The 22559-nt window shown below is 45.2% G+C and overlaps 1 protein-coding gene across 1 annotated transcript in view; it reads left to right on the top strand.

Annotated features, from left to right (window-relative positions):
• ATP9A (ATPase phospholipid transporting 9A (putative)) overlaps window positions 1-22559 on the top strand; it is a 206475-nt gene that overhangs the window by 36942 nt on the left and 146974 nt on the right. The window contains exon 2 of the mRNA XM_068262423.1: window positions 13380-13524. Within this exon, the coding sequence (XP_068118524.1) occupies window positions 13380-13524 (145 nt within the window). The remainder of the gene's footprint in view (window positions 1-13379; window positions 13525-22559) is intronic.

Raw genomic sequence — 22559 nt, 5'->3', positions numbered from 1 at the left:
TGATTTTTGTACAAAATCCACAGCCCTGTTAAGTATTAGACTAAGGAGTTGGAGTTGAGGTGTCGGAGTTGGAGCCATTTTGGGCACCCGGAGTCGTGGTTTCATAAATTGAGGAGTTGAAGTTGGAAGATTTTTGTACCGACTCCACAGCCCCGTGTTATTCCCTTATAGTATATGAGCGGTACTTCAGTTGACAGATTCATAATATTGAGCTGCTTGCTTTGCCTTGATAAAGACACCCTGTGTGGTCTCAAAATATTGGCTTCAGAGCTTTTATTACCTAAAAAGCATACATTTATTGTACCCGTTGTTCTGTAGACTAGGACTGATATATGTGGACATGGGCACCCAGTAGCAAATCAAGTGGAGCCCTTGTGACTGCCTGGCCGGTGGTAAGGCTATGGACAAGTAAGCCTATCACTCTAGTTACAGCACTAAGTAGTAAGCAGCACATTGCAAGAGGTAAAGGAGTTCTGTGGAGGCTAATAAAAACTAAACAACTAACACTTCCCTGGGACTTCTATCGGCCCCCTGCAGGTGTCATGTCCCGCGCCGTCCTCCTACGATCCTCCGTTCCCCGCGGCCGGTCCCAGTCTAATTAGTTTTCTAACTAAACTGCGGCCGCGCGTGCTCTCTCCCGCGCATCATCGGGAGCTTACTGCGCAGGCATAGTACAAGAAAATTTCGTACTGCGCCTGTGCAGTAAGCTCCTGATGACGAGCGACCAGTATGTCTAGTTAGATGGATAATTAGACTGGACCGGCAGCGGGGGAACGGAGAATTGTAGGATGACGCGGGACATGACAGCTGCAGGGGGCCAATAGAAGCCCCAGGTAAGTGTTTGTTTTTATTAGCCTCCACAGAACTCCTTTACCTCTTGCAATGTGTTGCTTACTACTTAGTGCTGTAACTAAAGAGTGATAGGCTTACTTGTCCATAGCCTTCAACACCTTCAATAAACCAGTGTTTTTATCTTTGCAAATGAGGCATTTGAGTAGCAGTCGTGACTCCTCTATAAATAAACGGAAGCCTACACACATCTGTTTTGCTGAGGACACCCTGCGGACAGCAGTAGTTTGGGTATTAGTGCACAAAATCAATTTACTACTTTGGAAGCCATGGGATCAGTTTCAAAGCACATTACTATATTCAAGCAAAGACCAACACATATTGTAACAATTTTATAATCAGCACAGAGTAACTGCAGTGGTCCTCAAACTAAGGCCCGTGGGCCGAATGTGGCCCCATGAGGCTTTTTTACCGGCCCCCCACACAAAATACAGTAGAACAGCATGGAAGCACCACCCATCCACATGGAAGCTAGAAAGTAGTAATTCGCTGGTTTCCAATCAAATTCCACATCAGGTGACACTGCTGTCCAATTGGACTGCAGGTTGTCACCTGGGTATGCTTCATTATCTGGCCCGCAAAGACGTATATATCATTTTATGTATACTCCGGCCCCCCAGCAGTCTGAAGTATGTTGACCCGGCCCTTGACCCAAAACGTTTGGGGACCCGTGGCTTACACTGTACACTCTGGGGGCAACATGGAAGTTTTAGAAAAAGTTGATATTGTTATTATTCAAGACTTCTGTTTAAACACAGTTAAATGTAAAGAACAGTGACACTTCAAAGCAAATCTCAGAAAGTATAATTTTACTGTTTAGAGCATCAAAAGGAAAATGACCTTCATTTTTATAGCTTTGATTTGAATGATGTCATAGTCTGAGCTAGTATGCAGACTGTGATGAAGGACACGAAGCAGAACAAATAGGTGCCGGAAATGTGGGCGCACCGTGGTCCACCATAGGCTGTAATGTGAATTTGGGCTGTAAGGGGAATTAGGACAGAAGGTAATTAGGGCACTGGTGAGAGACTGAGCCCAAATTACATTAAAAACAGTGTAATTCTGCAGCCAAATTACGACTTTCCCTAATATTAATGGTGGCCTGGAGAGGGAATAGTAATTAACGCCACCGAGACTTGTGCAGGAGCAGGGTGAGACATTTATCGGCTTTGCTCTGCACCCTAGAGCTGTATTTACATATATGCTGAAAGACACTTGAAGTAAGAGGGATATGGAAGCTGCCATATTTATTTCATTGTAAATAATGCAAATTGTTTAAAATGTCTGTCTGTCCAGCTGATCCTCTGCTTCTAATACTTAGTCATAGACCAGTGGTCCTCAAACTGAGGCCCGTGGGCCGAATGCAGCCCCCTGAGGCATTTTTACCGGCCCTCCACACACAAAATGTATTACTTATAGATGCAGCAGCAGTGCTGGCTCCACGTTTCCACATGGAAGCAAGCAAGAAGTAATTTGCTGGCTTCCAATACAATTGCGTGTGGAGGATTGTGTTTCAGGCGCTGTTTACACTACCTAGGTTCAATGTAATGTTTTTCTACATCATTTTATGTACACTCCACCCCCCAGCAGTCTAAAGTATGTTTACCGGGCCCTTGACTAAAAAAGTTTGGGGACCCCTGTCATAGACCCTGAACTAACATGCAGATCAGATGTGTGACTTAAGTTTGGCTGCATTTGCCACATGCTTGTTTCAGGTGTGTGATTCAGACTCTACTGATACATAAATGTTTAGCAAGGCAATTTGTATTGTTTAAAAGAAAATATATGGCACCCTCCATATCCCTTTCGTTTCAGGTGTTCTTTAAAATCTAACGCACACGCAGGTCAGTTCTTATTTTCCAGATTTTTGTACTTGTTCTGAGTAGGTTATGCAGGTGGTATTGTAGCCAAAGGCCATTTACACCGTGGGATGCTGCTTTGTGCTTCTTGTATAACAGGAATGCAACAGGACAAAAAGTAGTGCCACTTGTTGCGGCCGTGTTGCATTAAGTGCAGTGAAGCATACCAATTAAACGTATGCTTCACATCTACTGTTAACACTCGAGTTCACTGGTAGCGACACCATACTGAAACCTGTTATACCGCAACGCTATCGCTCAATTGTGAACATTGCATTGGTGGGACATTGCAGTGTTGGGCAGCTGTGTTACAAAGTGTCTGGTACACCCCAACGCACCACTGTGAAAGGGGCCAAAGATTCAGAATTACAGACAGGATGGGCAAGTGACATTTTGTCCACCAATCGCACCTTTCACATTTTTGGTTTTGAGAAGTTTGACTTTAAAATATGTATTCCATGTGTACCAAAAGTGGAAGTTTATGTATGTCTGTCAAATGTTGTAATACCGGTTTTTAGCAGTCAGTAGTATGCCTACAGGTACAATCAGGCTTACGATTAGATTTCCAAGAAGGTTTGTTTAAATAGTAAAACCTGGAATGCAATGATTTGTCAAACATTTTAACACTATACTTAATTTAAAAAAATTGCCAGATTTTGAAACTGATACATATTTTTTTTTTTTTACTTTATAAATAAATATGCTCATTTTAAATTTCATGCCAGGGCAAAGGAAAGACTGGAAAAGCTATGTAATGGGGAAAAATTGATGTAACCTCTTAATCTCAAAACTATGATAATTGGCAACAGGTCAGTAACACAATCTATTCTAAAAAGAGCAGTGCACTGAGGCTGACTCTCTCTGAAGTAGAGATGCCGAGGGGTGTACTACCACTTTGTTAACCTCCTGGGCGATACAATTATATCGCCAGGGGGCGGCGCAGCACTCCGGCGATCAGAGCAAACAGGAAATCCCGTTCAGAACGGGATTTCCTGTTTGGCTTCCCCCGTCGCGAATCGGGATGACGTCATCGACGTCAACAACGGAGTGACGTCAGAGGGAGTCCCGATCCACCCCTCAGCGCTACCGGGCACTGATTGGCCAGGCTGCGCACGGGGTCGGGGGGGGGGGGGGGGGGCGGCGCGGCAGGTAGTGGCGAATCGGCGGCGATCGGTGTATATACACGCAGCTAGCAAAGTGCTAGCTGCATGTAACAAAAAAAAATAAGCAAATCGGCCCACCAGGGCCTGAGAAATCCTCTGCGCCGGCTTACCCCGAGCTCAGCTCGGGATTATCGCCCAGAGGGTTAAAGTGTACCGGAGCTGAAAGAAGTTTATTATATATACTTACTGCTATGTTCTGGAGACTCTTCCAACCCCTGCAGGCTACTTCATTCATCCAGCCTCACTTCCGTCTTGCCCTGAATGCCCCATTCCTGCCTGAGACTGGTCGGAGCCCAGCACATGTGCAAACACTCTCCGCACTCCTGGCTGTTCGCTGCAGGCATAGCAAAGAGCATCCTGGGCATGCACAGTTTGGAAAGTATCTAAACAGTGCATGCTCAGGGCACTTCCTTTGATGGCTGTACCACACAGCCGTACAGGATCATGTACAGAGGAATTCCAAAAGGGGCATTCAGTGGCAAGACAGAGGAATGTCAAGATGAAACAAGTAGCCTGTAGGTATCAGTAGAGTCTTTAGAACTCAGAGAGTAAGTCTATATTAGAAACCTATATCTTCTTTTTTTTTTTTTTTTTTTTTTACCTTGGGTTTACTTAAAGGGAACCCAAGATGAGAGGGATATGGAGGCTGCCATATGTATTTCATTTTAAATACCAGTTTCCTGTCAGTCCTCCCGATCCTGTGTCCAGGCCTGGATTTACATCACATGAACCTATGGGCACAGATGACATTGCACTCTAGACTTCGCCCTGCATGAACCTATAAACTCCTGCATAACCGCACCTCCCTTACTCCCTTGCCTGGCATAGGTATCTACGGGTGCCATCTAGAGTTAGGGCCCTTTTACACTTAATCAGTTGCTCTCAGTTAAAACGGAAAGAAAACTGATTTTCAAAGTAAGTCCCATGTTTTCCTATGGCACCTTTCACACTTAACGCGTTTTAACTGAAATCTTTGTAACAATGCACTGCTATGGAAAAAACGCGTACCAACGCGTACTAACGCACACCAACGCGTACTAACGCACACCAACTGATTAAGTGTAAAAGGGCCCTTAGGCAGACCAGAAGTAAGCTCAGTATTTAGTAGGTAGAGGTGACTCAAAGTATTAATTAGCTAGTGGTGCCCCTGGCTGAAGGGAGATCTCGTCATTGGAATGCTGAGTCGGGTGAGTAAACTCTCTCATTTACACTCCACTCTGGACTCTGCATAAGGAAGAGATGGAGGCACTCAGGGAGGGAAGTGAGCCACCTTTCCATCATCAGGTGTCTGTAGGCATGTGCCTACAGTGCCTTATGGTAAATCCGGCCCTACCTGTGTCTCTAATACTTTTAGCCATAGACCCTGAACAAGCATATGCTGATCAGGTATTCTGCCTCCACTGACTCAGGTTTTACTGGATTAGCCATATGCTTGTCCCAAGGTTTGACTCAGGCACTACTTATGCCAGAAGATCAACAGGGCTGTCAGGCAACTGGTATTAGGAAGGAAATAAATATGGAAGCCTCCATATCTTTCTCACCTAGGATTCCTTTTAACACCTTAACACTGGATGGACAAACCGACAGATCCAACTGATCCATTGCTGCCTAAAGCCTCATCTACACGCGTAGATGAGGCTGCGATCCGGCGGCTCGATTAGCCGCCGGATCGCCTCTTCCGCGTACCCGCCTTCCCGCTCGCCGCTCGTGCACCACATTCGATTCCCTGCTCGTCCCCGCCGGCGCCGCTTATCTTCCGCTCGATTCCCTGCCATTGTCCCCTCGCGGGGAGCGAGCAGGGAATCGGCGGAAGCAAGATCCGTCTTGTTGGATCTTATCAATCGAGCCGCATCAGCGGCTCGATTGATAAGGAGCATCGCTGCCGCATCTACGTGTGTAGATGCGGCTTTACAAGTGTGAACAGATCCTATAAAAAAAATATAGGATTCGGCACCCGCAAGGCCGCGATGCTCCTTATCAATCGAGCCGCTGATGTGGCATGTGACATGTCATACGCACTTCCAAATGCGCACGGGAGCGCGTATGATGTCAACGAGGCCTTGGTTCTTCGATGCAGTCAAAGAAACAAAAAAGTCAGTTTTCGGCAGTAGTCGGAATGGGGCCTAAATCTCAAAATGAGAACATATTTAAAAATAACTCAAATCTGAATTACATTTGCCATGTTTTCTTTGTACGGCTTTCAGTTAACTATAGGATTTATATGATTTATAAAAGACCCTCTGTTTCCATTTACAATTTACAGTGTTGCAACATTTTTGGAAAGGAGTTGTATTAGTACAGATTTGTATGAGTTTAATCTCCAGTATGTAGTACAGACGAGCTTCACAAAGAGGAAATAAGTTGGTAATAAGTTTACTGGGAAGGAAGAGGCATGTGGTCTGTGACAAGTGGTAAAGCACTCATTCCCTTTCTTCTTGCATTGTGTATTTTTACAGCCAGGCAGAACAGGATTTACAGGTTATGTGTTGCCGTAATGCAAACTCATTTTTCTTTCTTGCTTGAAACTTCTGGATAGTCAGGATCAACACAATAGTAATAGGACACTGGACAGAGAATGATTGTTTTTTTTTTTTTTTTTTTTTGCCACCAGTCTGTTTACTGGAATACTTGGTTTTCTGCACTTATCAGAACATAGACAAATGAGGGTCTGTTTACATGGAAAGCAGCCCTGCTGCTTCCTTGACTCTCATACAGGCAGCATTGCAATGTGGAAAATCAGATCATTTGGTCCACCAGCGATTTCTTTTAATTGAACAGCAGCCCAATGTGAAATTGTGACTTGGGGAAGGGAGTTTGTTTTGCGGGTTCCAGGTATGGGCACCAGTGCTTGGCTGTTATATAGCACCGACTATTGATTCATAAGTGATACTCAGGCATAGCAGTTGATGTATCAAAATCAGTAAAGGAAAAAGAAATGGTTGGCCATTCATTTGACAAACGCCAAGTGCAGCGATTAATGCCGGTTCAACACCCGTGTGAACCAGCCCTTAAAGAGAGTCTGAAGCGAGAATAAATCTCGCTTCAGACCTCATAGATAACAGGGGCATGTGTGCCCTTGCTAAATCACCGCTATCCCGCGGCTTAACGGGGGTCCCTTCACCCCCAAATCCCCTCCGTAATGCGGGGGAGTGCTTCCTGGTTGGGGCAGGGCTAACCGCCGCAGCCCTGCCCCACGCGCGTCTGTAAGCGCGTATCTCCGCCTCTCCCCCGCCCCTCTGTCTTCCTTCACTGAGAGGGGCGGGGGAGAGACGGCGATGCGCCGCTGACAGGCGCGACTGGAGGCAGGGCTGCAGCCGTTAGCCCTGCCTCCAGGAGAGACCAAGTCTGCGACCAAGTGTCGCAGTGGGGAGTTTGGGGTCAAGGGACCCCCGTTTAGCGGCGCTATTGCGGCGGTTTAGCAGGGGCACACGTGCCCCTGCTAACTATGAGCTCTGAAGCGAGATTTATTCTCGCTTCAGAGTCTCTTTAAAGGGCAACTAAAGCGAGAGGGATATGGAGGCTGCCATATTTATTTCCTGTTAAGCAATACCAGTTGCCTGGCAGCCCTGCCGATCCTCTGCCTCTAATACATTTAGCCATAGACCCTGAACAAGCATGCAGCAACTCAGGTGTTTCTGACATTGTCAGATCTGACAAGATTAGCTGCATCCTGTTTCTGGTGTTATTCAGACACTACTGCAACCAAATAGATCAGCAGCAGGATTGTCAGGCAACTGGTATTGTTTAAAAGGATTCTGGCGTATAAGACTACTTTTTAACCCTTGAAAATCTTCTAAAAAGTCACGGGTCATCTTATACGCCGGGTGTCGCAATCCTGTTACCGCCTCTCAGATCTCGCTGACGAGGACTGTAGTGAAGCGGCGCAGGCGCACATGTGTGAGATCTGAGAGGCAGAGAAGGAGGTAAATAGGATAGAAGGGTGGGCCAGAAGGGTGAAAGAGGCGTGTTTTATGGGCACACTGTGATCTATTCTTCCATACCACTCTGATAAACAGGGGGACAAGGAGAGCTGACTAATCCACTTAGGGAGAGAGAAAGTTGACCAATCCAACCAGTCAATCGCCTATATATAGTGTAATATACTGGGTACCACATGCAGTACATCATTAGTTTCTGTTCATACATAGCACCAGTATAGTATTTTTTTTAAAATTTTTATTTAATGTGCGTTGGAAGAGGGTTAGTCCTATATGGCGGTAGGGTATTGTAGCGTGTTAGCCATCAGTAAAAGCAAGACGTTTTAAACCAGGATGATACCATTTATTGGCTAACTAATTTTTAGTTAGCCAATAAATGGTATCATCCTGGTTTAAAACTTCTTGCTCTTATATGGCGAGTATATCCCACACTCTATATTTTAACTGGAAAAGTTGGGGGGTTGTCTTATACGCCCAGTCGTCTTATACGCCGGAATATACGGTACATTTTGCAGCCTCCATATTCTTCTCAGTGGTCCTTTTTAAAGTAACTATCAGTATTTTCCTCTGTTATCTTGAAACATCCTGCATAGTACACTATTTGGGGCTGCCCCCCACCACCCTACTGATGGGGTTCAAAGTGTCACTTTTTAAAATCTCTTTATTTGTTGGTGTATAGACTAACCAGCAAGCTCATGGTGACCCAGAACTCATTGGGGTGTGTAAGGGACTACAATGGTCCTAAAAGCCCATAGTGTATAGTGGTTATATTTTACTTCTTCCCTGTTCTGATTCAGCCAGATAAGAGCCGCTGATATCTCGCTTTCTGTTCCCCACAGATATTTTGGGTAACTTTTGTTGAAGCCATCTGCCCTCCAACCCAGTACATGCTAAATTCACAAGCTGTAGAATGTAATGAGGTCACCTTGTGACAATTATGACAAGTCCTGTTACTGAGGACTGTCATTGTATGATGGTGCTGAGGACTGTCATGGTGGTGCTGTCTGTTGCTGAGGACTGTCATGGTGGTGCTGTCTGTTGCTGAGGACTGTCATGGTGGTGCTGTCTGTTGCTGAGGACTGTCATGGTGGTGCTGTCTGTTGCTGAGGACTGTCATGGTGGTGCTGTCTGTTGCTGAGGACTGTCATGGTGGTGCTGTCTGTTGCTGAGGACTGTCATGGTGGTGCTGTCTGTTGCTGAGGACTGTCATGGTGGTGCTGTCTGTTGCTGAGGACTGTCATGGTGGTGCTGTCTGTTGCTGAGGACTGTCATGGTGGTGCTGTCTGTTGCTGAGGACTGTCATGGTGGTGCTGTCTGTTGCTGAGGACTGTCATGGTGGTGCTGTCTGTTGCTGAGGACTGTCATGGTGGGGCTGTCTGTTGCTGAGGACTGTCATGGTGGGGCTGTCTGTTGCTGAGGACTGTCATGGTGGGGCTGTCTGTTGCTGAGGACTGTCATGGTGGGGCTGTCTGTTGCTGAGGACTGTCATGGTGGGGCTGTCTGTTGCTGAGGACTGTCATGGTGGGGCTGTCTGTTGCTGAGGACTGTCATGGTGGGGCTGTCTGTTGGCGAGGACTGTCATGGTGGGGCTGTCTGTTGGCGAGGACTGTCATGGTGGGGCTGTCTGTTGGCGAGGACTGTCATGGTGGGGCTGTCTGTTGGCGAGGACTGTCATGGTGGGGCTGTCTGTTGGCGAGGACTGTCATGGTGGGGCTGTCTGTTGGCGAGGACTGTCATGGTGGGGCTGTCTGTTGGCGAGGACTGTCATGGTGGGGCTGTCTGTTGCCGAGGACTGTCATGGTGGGGCTGTCTGTTGCCGAGGACTGTCATGGTGGGGCTGTCTGTTGGCGAGGACTGTCATGGTGGGGCTGTCTGTTGGCGAGGACTGTTATGGTGGGGCTGTCTGTTGCCGAGGACTGACGTGGGGCTGTCTGTTGCCGAGGACTGTCATTGGTGTTGGCCGTCTGTTCTTGGGGTCTGCCATGTCTTTCTGTTACCAGGATTTGTCATAGAGGACTCTTTGTAACTGGGCTTTTGAGTTGGTCATAGTGCCCTCTCTAGCACTGAGGTCTGTCTCCTGTTAGTGGGGTCTGTCATAGTGGTCTTTTAAAAGGTTAAAAGCCCACTACAAGTCCCCTCAAGGTATAGTCTCAGTACTTTGCCCATGACCATATTTAACATATCTACTACTGTGTGGATCTGTTTGTGCTTGTTGCAGCAAAATACAATAGCTGCAAATACAGTTATAGCAAGACACAACAGCGTTAGAAATGTGTGCGCTATTTTGGAAAAAGCAAAACGTTTTCTGACTGCTATACCCTACCAGAGAAAAACGAAACATGGACAATGAAAGGGATGTATATAAAATAGATTAAAATATAATCCTCTTTCCCTTTAATTGTGCTTAGCATTACCCTTCAACATCTCCTGTTGCAGGGGTTGAGACAGTATACCCATGGTTTTCACCAGAGTGGTATACTGTCACCTTTTTCTTAGGAGAGCGACCAAATCGAGGTCCAGCTTGACCACCCTGAGTGGAGTCGACTTCATTGTCCTCACCTGCTTCCTGTGGTTGGTTGCGCCCTTGCAACCTGCCTTAGTGAGTAGTATTTTTATTTTGTCAGTTTACACCCATTGTTCTGATTTACTGCACCATTGGGCTGCCGTTTTTGTTTCTTGTATTCCTGCTTTAGGGTGCCACAACACCCCCTTCCGTTTCCTGGAACATGGACAAACACTAAACAAAATCCACACCTTCAAGCCGGCCATTTAGCCACATTACAGGTAATGCACACTGCTGCACATGTAGTTATACGTGCGCAATTCAAACAAGTGTGCGCCCTGCCCTTAGTCCACGAGGCTGTAACCAAAATGTACATATTTATCAATATGTTTACGTCAATTTTCGTTATGAACTTCTAGACGAGTAGATGTTAAACGTGGAGGAATTCCTCTATGAACAGCAGGTGCACTTTACCAATGCATTGTAAATAGCAGGATTCAGTTTCACCTGATCCTGGAACAACTCTTTCCAGTGTTTGGCAGCAAAGCACTTTGCATCACAGGAGCTGTTGAGTGAGTTTTTTTTCTATTTTTTTTTTTTCATTGTCCTGTTATCCTAACCTGCGGCTGCCAACTCAGCGATCAAACAATTAGGAACTCTGCAATCGGCTCACAAGTGCCAAGTGATGCAAAGCTGTATTACCTACATGGGAGCTTTCATCTTTCTTTTTGTATTGAAAGACCTGTTAAAGAGAACCCGAGGTGGGTTTGAAGAATATTATCTGCATACAGAGGCTGGATCTGCCTATACAGCCCAGCCTCTGTTGCTATCCCAAACCCCCCTAAGGTCCCCCTGCACTCTGCAATCCCTCATAAATCACAGCCACGCTGCTGACAAACAGCTTGTCAGAGCTGGCTGTGTTTATCTCTATAGTGTCAGTCTGCTGCTCTCCCCGCCTCCTGCAGAACTCCAGTCCCCGCCTGCATCCCTTCCCTCCCTGCTGATTGGAGGGAAGGGACAGGGGCAGGGACCGGAGCTATGGAGGAGGCGGGGGAGCAGCTGAGACTGACACTACAGATGTAAACACAGCCTCACAGCACGGCTGTGATTTATGAGGGATTGCAGAGTGCAGGGGGACCTTAGTGGGGTTTGGGATAGCAACAGAGGCTGGGCTGTATAGGCAGATCCAGCCTCTGTATGCAGATAACATTCTTTAAACACACCTCGGGTTCTCTTTAAGTTAGAGGCAAACAAATGATTGAAGATTGACCAGGAATCAGAGAATCCATTGTAGCAGCTGTCAGGTTGTACAGTGCAGAGCACAGTCGGGTATGACCCTAACATGCGTAGGCTGTTGTGAAATTGTGGATGCTAAATTGTACAAAAACAAATGTTCAGTTGTGATGGGCAGTGGTGTAGCTACAGAGATGTGGACTATTAGTTAATTTTACAGTAACCCCTCTTTTCTAGCACTGTATGTATAATAATTACATAATACAGACCAGCGCTGTGTGTGTGAGGTGTAAGCAGAGGAAAATGAATGGTTTGTTACCGATTAGCACATTCAAAGCAGGGCTGTAGAGTCAGTTCAAAAATCATCCAGGTCCAACTCCTCAGTTTATAAAACCTCTGACTCCAAGTGCTCAAAAATTGCTCTGACTCCTCAACTCCCTGAAGTCGGCACAAAAATCATCCAAATCCAACTCTGTCTCCTCAATTTATGAAACCTCCGACCGTATCCAGGTTCCCAAAAATTGCTCCCAACGCTTTTTGACTCCAATTCCACAGCACTGATTCAAAGCAATTAAAGATGTGATTCTTTACAGCACTAATAAAGAACAAAACCAACGACTGGAGACCGGCCTCATGTGGGTCCCTTAGGTCCAGGGTCCCTGGTGCAGACTCAACCTCTGAACCCACATGCTACTGTTGACCTGTATTGATGTTCGGCCCAATTAAAGCGGAGTGGGGAGGGAAGTGTTATAAATCACCTTTTTGCTTCGACACCAGCAACTTATAGTTGCGCCCCACAGACTGTGAGATAACTTGACTCTCAACACAGCAAGCATTATTGGAGATAGACCGTTCTCAGGCTTCTTCAATGTACAAGTTATTTATTCAGGAAACAGAAATACAGATACAGTTCATCATATCCTAGCAAAGCAACTTCTTCTGTTTAAGTTCTTGGCGTTACAGCTCTTGACTAACCTTCCTCCTGAATGTTAGTTAGTTACCTTCTTTCTAGACTACGTTACATCTTCTGGACTACCTATGTACAGCATACATCATATCAGATTACATATAGAATGGAAATACTTAGAGGTTTCAGTCAGCATATAGATAGCAGGAAAGTAGGAAGCAGAGTGAGCTCCGTTCGCCCACCCGGCTTAGACCACTCGTGGTGTCATGATACCCACCTACTCGATTAATATTTAATGTCACTTCTCACTTACATACAGGAATTTGGTATTTTGTAAATATGGCCTATGTTTACTGTTCTTGTGGTGTACATGTTGAGGTCAGTGAGACCTGTGGCCTTGTCCATAGAACAGCTTCTTGGTATGTCCTAGTTCTGCTGACAGAAAATCCCCTTAAAGGGCAGGTCTGCACCCCAAGCCTTTTTGACTAACTCAGTCCAAATAACTGAGGCCTACTAAAATTATAACAGGAAGAAGCAGGTAGTTGGAAACTAATTGCTACTGATTGCTAGTATCAACCAGAGTACTTGAAGGAAACTGGTGCAGGTGAGAACATCCAAACTCCATTCAGATGGTGCCCTGACTGGGATTAAAACTGGGGACCCAGCGCCACAAGGCAAGAGTGCTACCTACTACTCCACTGTGCTGCCCATAGATAAACTTCGAATATGTCGTTTATTATGATATGATCAGTGCATAGTGCCCAAATTCCCTTCAGGGTGAAGTTACAGAACAAAGTTTTTGTCTGCCACCCAGCTTTTGATCTCAGTCTCAGATATGTAGGTAAAAGTCCTAAACCTGCAAAATATATTTGATAAATATTTTGTGTATTCTTGTGTATAATGTGATGGTTTTTCTTGTGTCTTTAGGTGCTGTGACTGTCTGGGGTGCTGTGGTCGTGGCGAGCTGAGACCGCGTACCGTGTGGCTCGGACACCCTGAAAAGAGAGAACAGCGTTATCCCCGAAATGTCATCAACAACCAGAAATATAACTTCTTCACCTTTCTACCGGGGGTAAGGCTACAGACGTTGAACCATACTCTGAAGAAAGGGCTAACAGAAAGGGGTACGCTTGTAACATGGGCTGGAACCCTGAGTCCGTCCATGGGAGGCAGACTTCCTACCGCTGTGGCCTGCAGCGGTGTCGGTCCATAGAGTGGTGTTGGGACACAAGCTGAGGATTTTGAATCCGCTGTAATATCACCTGCTTGAGCAATAGGGAAGCATGGACATTTTGTCGAATTATGTCCAAAACACCTGTTTCCTGCGCAATTACTTGGACACACGTGCATTCATGTACAAAAGAGTTAATCACATGCACAACATTAAAACATATTCTGCGCAGAAACACAATTAAAATCATGAGGCTGCTACAGATTGCACCATATTATGCCATACAGATATACTTTCTATATTTCTCTGTTGACTGGCTATGCTCTGTTAAAGGACAACTGAAGGGAAAGGGATATGGAGGCTTCTAGGCAATAGGTAATACCATTTACCTGGCTGTACTGCTGATCCTCTGCTTCTAATACATTTAGCCATAGCCCCTGAACAAGCATGCAGCAGCTCAGGTGTTTCTGACATTGTCAGATCTGACAAGATTAGCTGCATGCTTGTTTCTGGAGTGATTCGGACACTACTGATTCCACAGAGATCACCAGGACTGCCAAGCAACTGATATTGTTTAAAGTGTAACTGTCGGGCATAAAATCAAAAATCAATTCTTTATTTTTATCTGGTAAACAAGTGATAAGGATGCTAACCAGGCAATCCAAAAGTTAAAATCTCTATTACTTGTTTATAAATGATCATTCCCCAGTTTACCTGACTCTTATTTGGTACGTTGCCACACAAAGGAAGTTGCAGGGCATGCTGGGTTGTTTTTTTTTACTTTATTTCCCCTGAGACTTAACTAATGTACAGAAGCAAAAAAGGACAACCCAGCATGCCCTGCAACTTCCTTTTCCTTTTTTGCGGCAACGTACCAAATAAGAGTCAGGTAAACTGGGGAATGATCATTTATAAACAAGAAAAGTTATTGAGGTTTTAACTTTTGGTTGCCTGGTTAGCATCCTTATTACTTGTTTACCAGCTAAAAAGAAAGAATTGATGTTTGATTTTATGCCCAACAGTTACACTTTAAAAGGAAATAAATATGGCAGCATCCACATACCTCTCACTTCAGTTGTTCTATGGACATATGCTCAAAACCACGTTTGTATGCTTAGATATATATATGTGTCAAAAACAGTCTCCCTCTGGTGGGGATAGATTGAACAAAATTACATCCTATATCGCAAAGCAGTTCTGCTGATAGTTACTTATCAGATGAAACTGCGCTCAGTGTCCTGTTAACCCCACTGCTCCAGGCAGCACACTATAGAAGAGAAAATGTTCCAGTCAGAATAGCAGCACCAGCAGAGTCCACTTGCAACCTCCACAGGACCTTAAAAATAAGCAGAGCATAAGAGGGGAACCCTCATAGCAAGTAACGCCTTATCACAACACCCTTGTGCTCAAAAAGGTTGACTGAAGTGACCAGGGCTATCACCAATAGAACAGGAGGAATGCACACTCCCCCCCTCCCCCCTCCCCCCCCCCCCCCCCCCCGTTTGCCCCTGCTCACCAGAACGCTGCTTTGGTATATAGCGTATCAAATCCCATGGGACAGCTTCTAGAAAGTATAGGAGAGACGACCTTGCATAGTGTAAATCAATTTAATAAAGCGCCAATGTCCCCTCTTAACCTCCCTGGCGGTCTATTAAGATCGCCAGGGTGGCTGCGGGAGGTTTTTTTTTTTATTAAAAAAAAACTGTTTCATGCAGCCAACTGAAAGTTGGCTGCATGAAAGCCCACTAGAGGGCGCTCCGGAAGCGTTCTTCCGATCGCCTCCGGCGCCCAGAATAAACAAGGAAGGCCGCAATGAGCAGCCTTCCTTGTTTTGCTTACATCGTCGCCATAGCGACGAGCGGAGTGACGTCATGGACGTCAGCCGCCTCCGATCCAGCCCTTAGCGCTGGCCGGAACTTTTGTTCCGGCTGCGCAGGGCTCGGGCGGCTGGGGGGACCCTATTGCGCCGCTGCTCGCGGCGGATCGCCGCAGAGCGGCGGCGATCAGGCAGCACACGCGGCTGGCAAAGTGCCGGCTGCGTGTGCTGCTTTTTATTTCGCTCAAATCGGCCCAGCAGGGCCTGAGCGGCGACCTCCGGCGGTGATGGACGTGTATAGTCGTCCATACCGCTGAGGAGGTTAAAATCCACGTACATTAAAAACTCTTATAACAAAGCACATCATAATTACACATCCAGGTACAGCTCCGGGTCGCCTCCTGCGCGTCCCCGGCCGGTGTCCTGTGTATAGCGTGCGTGCGTCTCCCAAGCTGCTGATAGTTAGACCAATCAATCTGAGGTGTTGTTACATCTTGTTTTCTTAAAGGAGCATTTGCTTTCCTATTGGAAGTGTTGAGGATATTAAAGTTTTATACTTCTCCCTGTACAACAGAAGCTGCTTTTATAATAATCCTCCACTTTCACTCCATAGGATTTCAATGGAAACATATGTCAGAGCAGGGGCGTAGCAATAGGGGTTGCAGAGGTTGCGACCGCATCAGGGCCCTTGGGGCAGAGGGGTCCCGAAGGGCCCTCCCTCATCTACAGTATTAGCTCTATATTGGTCCTGTGCTCATAATAGTCACTTCTATAGATACTTTGAATAGTGGTAATCATTAACAGACTGTTCCCCATCCCCTTCTTGCACCTCTGACACTGTAGTTGCCATTGGCCGGTTTTGGTGCGCTGTATCAATTATGAATAGAGTGCTTGGGAGGCCCCATTGTAAAACTTGCATCAGAGCCCACAGCTCCTTAACTATGCCACTGTGTGAGGACTGCATTGAAATCCTATGGAGTGAAAGTGGAGGAATGTTATAAAAGCAGCTTCTGTTGAATGGAGATTTCAAAATATGCTTAAATATTGTGCATGTGATAAACTCTTTTGTATATTAATGTGTCCCAGTAATTGCAGCAATAAACAGGTGTTTTGGACATAATTAGACGTGGTGCTCTATACCTTTCAAATTACATAACCTTTTTTTGCATATTGAAGTGTTTGTGCCAACTCTTGATGCCCCAAAACACAAAAGAAATAACAATAATTTTATACAAGGTTTCTTGTATGCCAGCCAAAACAAACAAAATATCGAAAACATGGACATTATCTTGCACATCAGTTGTCCTTTCAGTTATAATTGACAGCAAATCTATAACTGATATATTTCAGTTCTGACAAAATCTTGTCAGAACTGGAAGGGATTGTTGTTAGAAGAAAATGCTGAGCTTCTGAGAGGAACTGATGATGAGGTAAGTTTGTAATATTCATTTGCAGGTACATTTATTTTAAATAATTTTACTTGGTTCAGGTTCCCTTTAAATTTATAGATTCCAAGACTGTTAAAAATAACAGAAAACAAAAAAGGAACTGTAGCATTCAGGTTGAGGCAACTGCCAACAACCTACATCGGTGGGCAAATGATGTGGAGGACAGATTTGATGTCCTTAGTGCAATGTGCTTCCAGGCCTGCATGGATTCACAATGTTGTACTATTGTGTGATCTTGCATCACAATGACAAATTCCTGTTAGCTCAGCCAATGCTATATAATATGCTGCAGTTAATTCATTGTCAGGGTTTACATTTTGTTTTAGCCCCTTCTTCCCCTCCCCCTTCCCTACAGGAAATGTAACACTAAATATGTCAGGCTGTCAATGGCCACAGCACACGTTTTCTTTCCTCCAGTCCTTAAAAAATAACCCCTACCGTGTGCCAAACCTGGATCCATTACAGAGATAAACTGCTGTGTGTTTACAGTAATACAATTAGTTTGGCAGCCTCCCCTCAGGCCCCCAAGCACCCCCGTTGTGCCAGAAATGAATGAATAAGAGGACACATGTACAGGCTTTGGCTAACGCGGCCTAATTAGCGACCAAATGATCTTTCCTAGTTATGGATGATAAATTCAGGATCTCGGAGTGCTTTCTAAATGCTTGAACAATGAATGCCATAAAAGAGTTTACTCAGCGTCGTCCTTTAATACAATGATAAATTAAAAGTTCTGTGACTCGGGGCCACACTTACTTGTTTCATAGCTGACCTCTGCCCCCACAGCAGGCCCCCGATGTGGAATAATTGTCGCCCCAGGGCCAATAAGCCATCTGTGGATGGGGTGTTGTGTATAATCTGGAAGCCAGCGAGCTGAAATAGGAGTTCTGACACTTTGTTCTGTGCCATTTGCAGGTTCAACCAGCTACTTTAGTAAAAAGAGAAATGATGTGTTTTGGGTAGTTTGATCTGCATGTTTATAAAAGCTTACAAGGTAATAGGCTGATATGTGTAACTTTTTTTTTTGTTTTTAGGTGATTTGTATCAATTTTTAACCACTTAAAATGTAACTGTGGTTATAAGTGGTTAAAGTCTGTACCTCTGGGTGTTTCAAGTCCTACTTCATAGAGCCACATTAATCCATGCCATGCACTGATGAAGACCAAGCAGTCTAAAACAGTCTGTATGCATGTTGGATTATTATGGCTCTGTACTAATTACAAGCTGACACATCATTGCATTTCAGCGGATCTGGAGGTGTGTTTAGCTTCTAAGGGCAACAGTCTTTAATTTGCATATTTCAGCAGTGATGCATCATGGGAGACATCTCAGAGCTCACTCCAACCTGAATTATCGCAAATACTTTGTTTCATAGCATTTTAGTAAGGAGGCCTTTAGGACCGTTGTAGCCCCTCGCACACCCCACTGAGTTCTGGTTCAGCATGAGCTTGCTGGTTAGCCTGTACCTCTAAAGTGTACCTGAGATGAACATAATGACTACATTTACACATACCTGGGGCTTCCTCCAGCCCCATGAGGTGCATGGGCTCCCTCTCTGGCCACTCCTTGTCTTCTAATCAGCCCCAGTAATATAGCCAGTTGTGCAATTCTGCGCATGTGCGATTGCATGCACTCCTCTGCCGTGCTCCCCTGCCCTGGAGCGCTCTGTGCCTGCACAATACTACTGGGCAGGGGCAGAATGCTCCCAGCTGTGGGAGCGTGACGGGTTGCTCAGGGGAGCACAGCTAGCCACATTATGGGGCTGATAAGAAAACAACTGAGTGGCCGGAGAGGGAGCACACGCTCATCATGGGGCTGGAAGGGGCCCCAGGAAAGTAAAAATGTAGCTTTTTATCTTCATCGCAGGTTCTCTTTGGAGGGCTTTTTCCCTGCATGCAATCGTCGGCTAATACGATTCTCCCCGTGATCCCGATGGGTAAACGGCGCAACAGGGGCTAGTGGATAATGCTGCCATACGCACCGCAGCACGATTGCGGGCAGAAGTGGAAAAAGGCTCTTAATTGTACTCGTTTTGATGTGGGAAAATAAACCCCCCAGAAAATTATGTATTAAGACATTTTAAATAACACCTAACATATGTAAAAGTACATTTAATGTAGACATAGACTGAGTTCTTAGGTTATTAATGTCCTGCTGCCCTCTGACTCTACACACTGCAGAGCTGTGACCTTGGCCCACAGGGATCCTAATCCTCACCTGCCTGGGGGAAGGAGGACAGCTGTGAGGACATAACTGCTCAGAGAATTTTAAACAAGCTTGCTATTTGTAGATTAATAGCAAACAGTTGCTGGTGATAGCTGTGCTTGTTGTTTTTCTTAATGTGCAAGGAATGCAAAGCAATGAGCATGCAGCCAGACATTTCCCACCTATCTCTCCTTCTGGGAAGCTGTAGAACTTAAAGGACATGAAGATGAACTGATGAGAAAAACAATTGTATCTATCCTCAGTCTCTATCCTGCAGTTCTATTTTATATTTAAATTTTGTTTTTAAGTTTTTACTGTTTCATTGTCTCTGCTCAATGACACTTTCATTGAAGTATGTCAGAGCTCAAATCTATGAATTATTAACCTTTTTATTTCTTTCCTGCTATCAGAAGCAATTTACTGAAAGAAAAGTGTGTTTTATAGCTGTAATTTCGTATCATTGAGGGTTATGCTATAGTCTGACTCGGTCCGACCCAGACAGAAACTGTCACTTGCATACCTGATGTTCAGCTTATTCAGGCAGGCAGAGAAAGAAAAAAAGGAACACAGCCTAGTTATTTGTGTGCTAGGCAATGTACATACACATGTCTATCTCATCATGTCACATGTCACCTTGGTTGTCCTTTAAAGTGAAAGAAGAGAACTTAAAGTAAAAATGTAAGAAGAAAAAAGTGCCCCTAAGGGTTACTTTGGGAAGGTGAAGCCTCTGGATCCTACACAAGCTGCCCTCGTTCGTCTCCACGTCCCCGTTCTAGCGCCGACATCCCTTGAAAATCCGCCGACAACCACGCAGGCTAAGTGGTGATCCTGCTGCAGACCCACAACAATCCTGTGACAAGCCTTGTGCAGGCGAACTTGCTGCTTTCCATTCGGGCTCTGGCGGAAATACCAGCTCTGCTGCACAGGTGTAAGGTGTCTAGGCCTGCGGCTATTTTCGCCGCATCCCATCGGAAGCCTGTGCGAATCGCTTCAGAGGCTTGTTATAGATGCGGACAATTTGGTGGTTCTCTTGTCTAGCTAAAGAGGACGGGGGAAGCCTCTTTAGGATTCAGAGGCGTCCCCCCTCCTGTGGCAAGTACCCCCTAGGGGCAATTTTTTCATTACAGGTTTACTCCTATTAAAACCCAATTACAGGGATTTTCTTCAAAACCCAATGACAGGCAGTGAATGCAGTGCCTTAAAGAGGAACTCCAGTGAAAAGAATGTAATAAAGTGCTTCATTTTTACAATAATTATGTATAAATGATTTAGTCGGTGTTTGCCCATTGTAAAATCTTTTAAATCCCAGATTTACATTCTGACATTTATTACATGGGGACATTTTTACTGTTGGCAGGTGATGTAGCTGCTGCATGCTTTTTTGACAGTTGGAAACAGCTATATCCCACAATGCAGCAAGGTCCACAGACAGGAAACTGCCAGGAGTATGTACTCAGAATTTCTTTGTGGGAGGGGTTTCACCACAATATCAGCCATACAGCACCCCCTGATGGTCTGTTTGTGAAAAGGAATAGATTTCTCATGTAAAAGGGTGTATCAGCTACTGATTGGGATAAAGTTCAATTCTTGGTCGGAGTTTCTCTTTAACCACTTAACGACCGCCTAATGCCGATAGGCATCGGCGGGTTGTTAGTGGTATAGCATGGAAACACTTTCCATGCTAGTTCACGGAGGCCGCCTCCGTGAACAGTGTGCGAGCCGCCGATCGCGGCTCGCACGCATAATGTAAACATCCGGGGAAGAAATCCCCGCTGTTTACATCACATGACGTAGATCGGTGATCCCCGGCCTCTGATTGGCCGGGGATCGCCGTCATCTGATAGGCAGAAGCCTATCCTATCAGGCGCAGGACGGAACTCCGTCCTGCGCCGCTCAGAAAAAAAGGTAGAGGGAGGGAAAGCCGGGGAGCCCGGAAAACGCTGCGGAGGGGGGCTTTGAGGAGCCCCCCCCCCCTGCAAATCAGTAGTAGCCGGCGGCGATCAGACCCCCCCTGCAGGACATCCCCCTAGTGGGGAAAAAAGGGGGGAAGTCTGATCGCCCTGCCACATTCCTGATCGGTGCTGCGGGCTGTAGAGCCCACACAGCACCGATCAGTGCAAAATCCCTTGGTCCTTAAGTGGTTAAGCGTCCCATGGAAAAGGTGCCTGTGTAAGGTGTCCACACACGATGCAATAAAATGATCTGATTTTACGGCAATTCGAGAATTATGATCGAATCGCCCGAAAAAATTAAAAGCCTTTTTTTTTTTTTTTTTTTAAATCCGATCGGATTTTCCGATTTTTATCAATTCGGAATGCTGGAAATTTTTCTTAAATTTTTCTAAAGATTGTATGGCTTGTGTTTGTCAGTTTATAAATCTACACATCCTAGCAATTTTCTCAGCGTATCAAATCATTTTTATCATAATTGGGGAAAAATTGAACGTGTGCGGTACATTAGTCATATTTTTGAAATGTTACAATCAGTCAGAAAAAATTATTGCAATTCTTGAATTGAACAGATATTTAAAATATTGTGTGGTGTGTGGCCACCTAAAGTGTGTGCTGAAGTGTCACAGACTGCTTCTAGCTTACTTGCAGAATAAGCACAGAGCTAACCGCTTTACTGTACATACTGAGGTTGAACATACTAGAATGTAAAGCTAGCCATATAGGTGCCAGTAGCCTTATCCAACTACTTGAAAAATAAATTGATTGGGGTGGGGGGCTCAGTGATTGATTTACCACCTTCCATCATTTGATTCTATCAAATTTCATCAGAATTCTTATAGAGAAATGAAGAATCTGGAACCACTTTACTACTGAATACAGCACTACGTACACACATCCAGTCTTGATCGGCCAATTTTACCTACAAAATGGCCTTGATTCATAAAGCAATACTACATTCGGTAATGAAAACAGAAAACAGCTGACTTTACCGAGCACTTAGGAAAGTGTCAATTCATAAAGGCTGTTACCGTTTGAAAAGCTGAAATTACAGAGCAGTGAGGTAAATTACCGACTTGTGCGGTAATTACCTCAACACATGTCAGTAAATGTCAGCAAATATCAATTCATAAAGCTTACAATAATCGGTAATACCCACGGTAATTACCGTCACCTCTGGTGTGGTCTTAGCAATGCAAAGTCTGTGTGAGTCTGTGCAGGGAACCGTGGCTCACACAAGCAGAAGCAGATACAGCTGCTAAGGAGCCAATAGAAACAGCCCCTGTCTCCTGATCAGATTTTGATAGGACTCGCAGGCTTCTCAGGCGGGATAAAACTTATCTAGCCCCAGGCAGCCAGCAGAGAATCGGAACAAAACAGATTTCCGCAGAAACCCTCCAGCAGTATAACCCATTCAGTTCCTGATTGAATATGCGGAGGAACTAGTTGGTAAAATCATCTAAGTATGACATATGTAAAGTCTCTTTGAGGGCATCTAAGATGTGGCAATTTAAATAA

The sequence above is a fragment of the Hyperolius riggenbachi genome, chromosome 12, assembly GCF_040937935.1.
Source record: "Hyperolius riggenbachi isolate aHypRig1 chromosome 12, aHypRig1.pri, whole genome shotgun sequence".
Classification (NCBI taxonomy): domain Eukaryota; kingdom Metazoa; phylum Chordata; class Amphibia; order Anura; family Hyperoliidae; genus Hyperolius; species Hyperolius riggenbachi.
The sequence above is the reverse complement of the archived record's forward strand: the minus strand, read 5'-3'. Positions and strand labels throughout refer to the sequence as shown.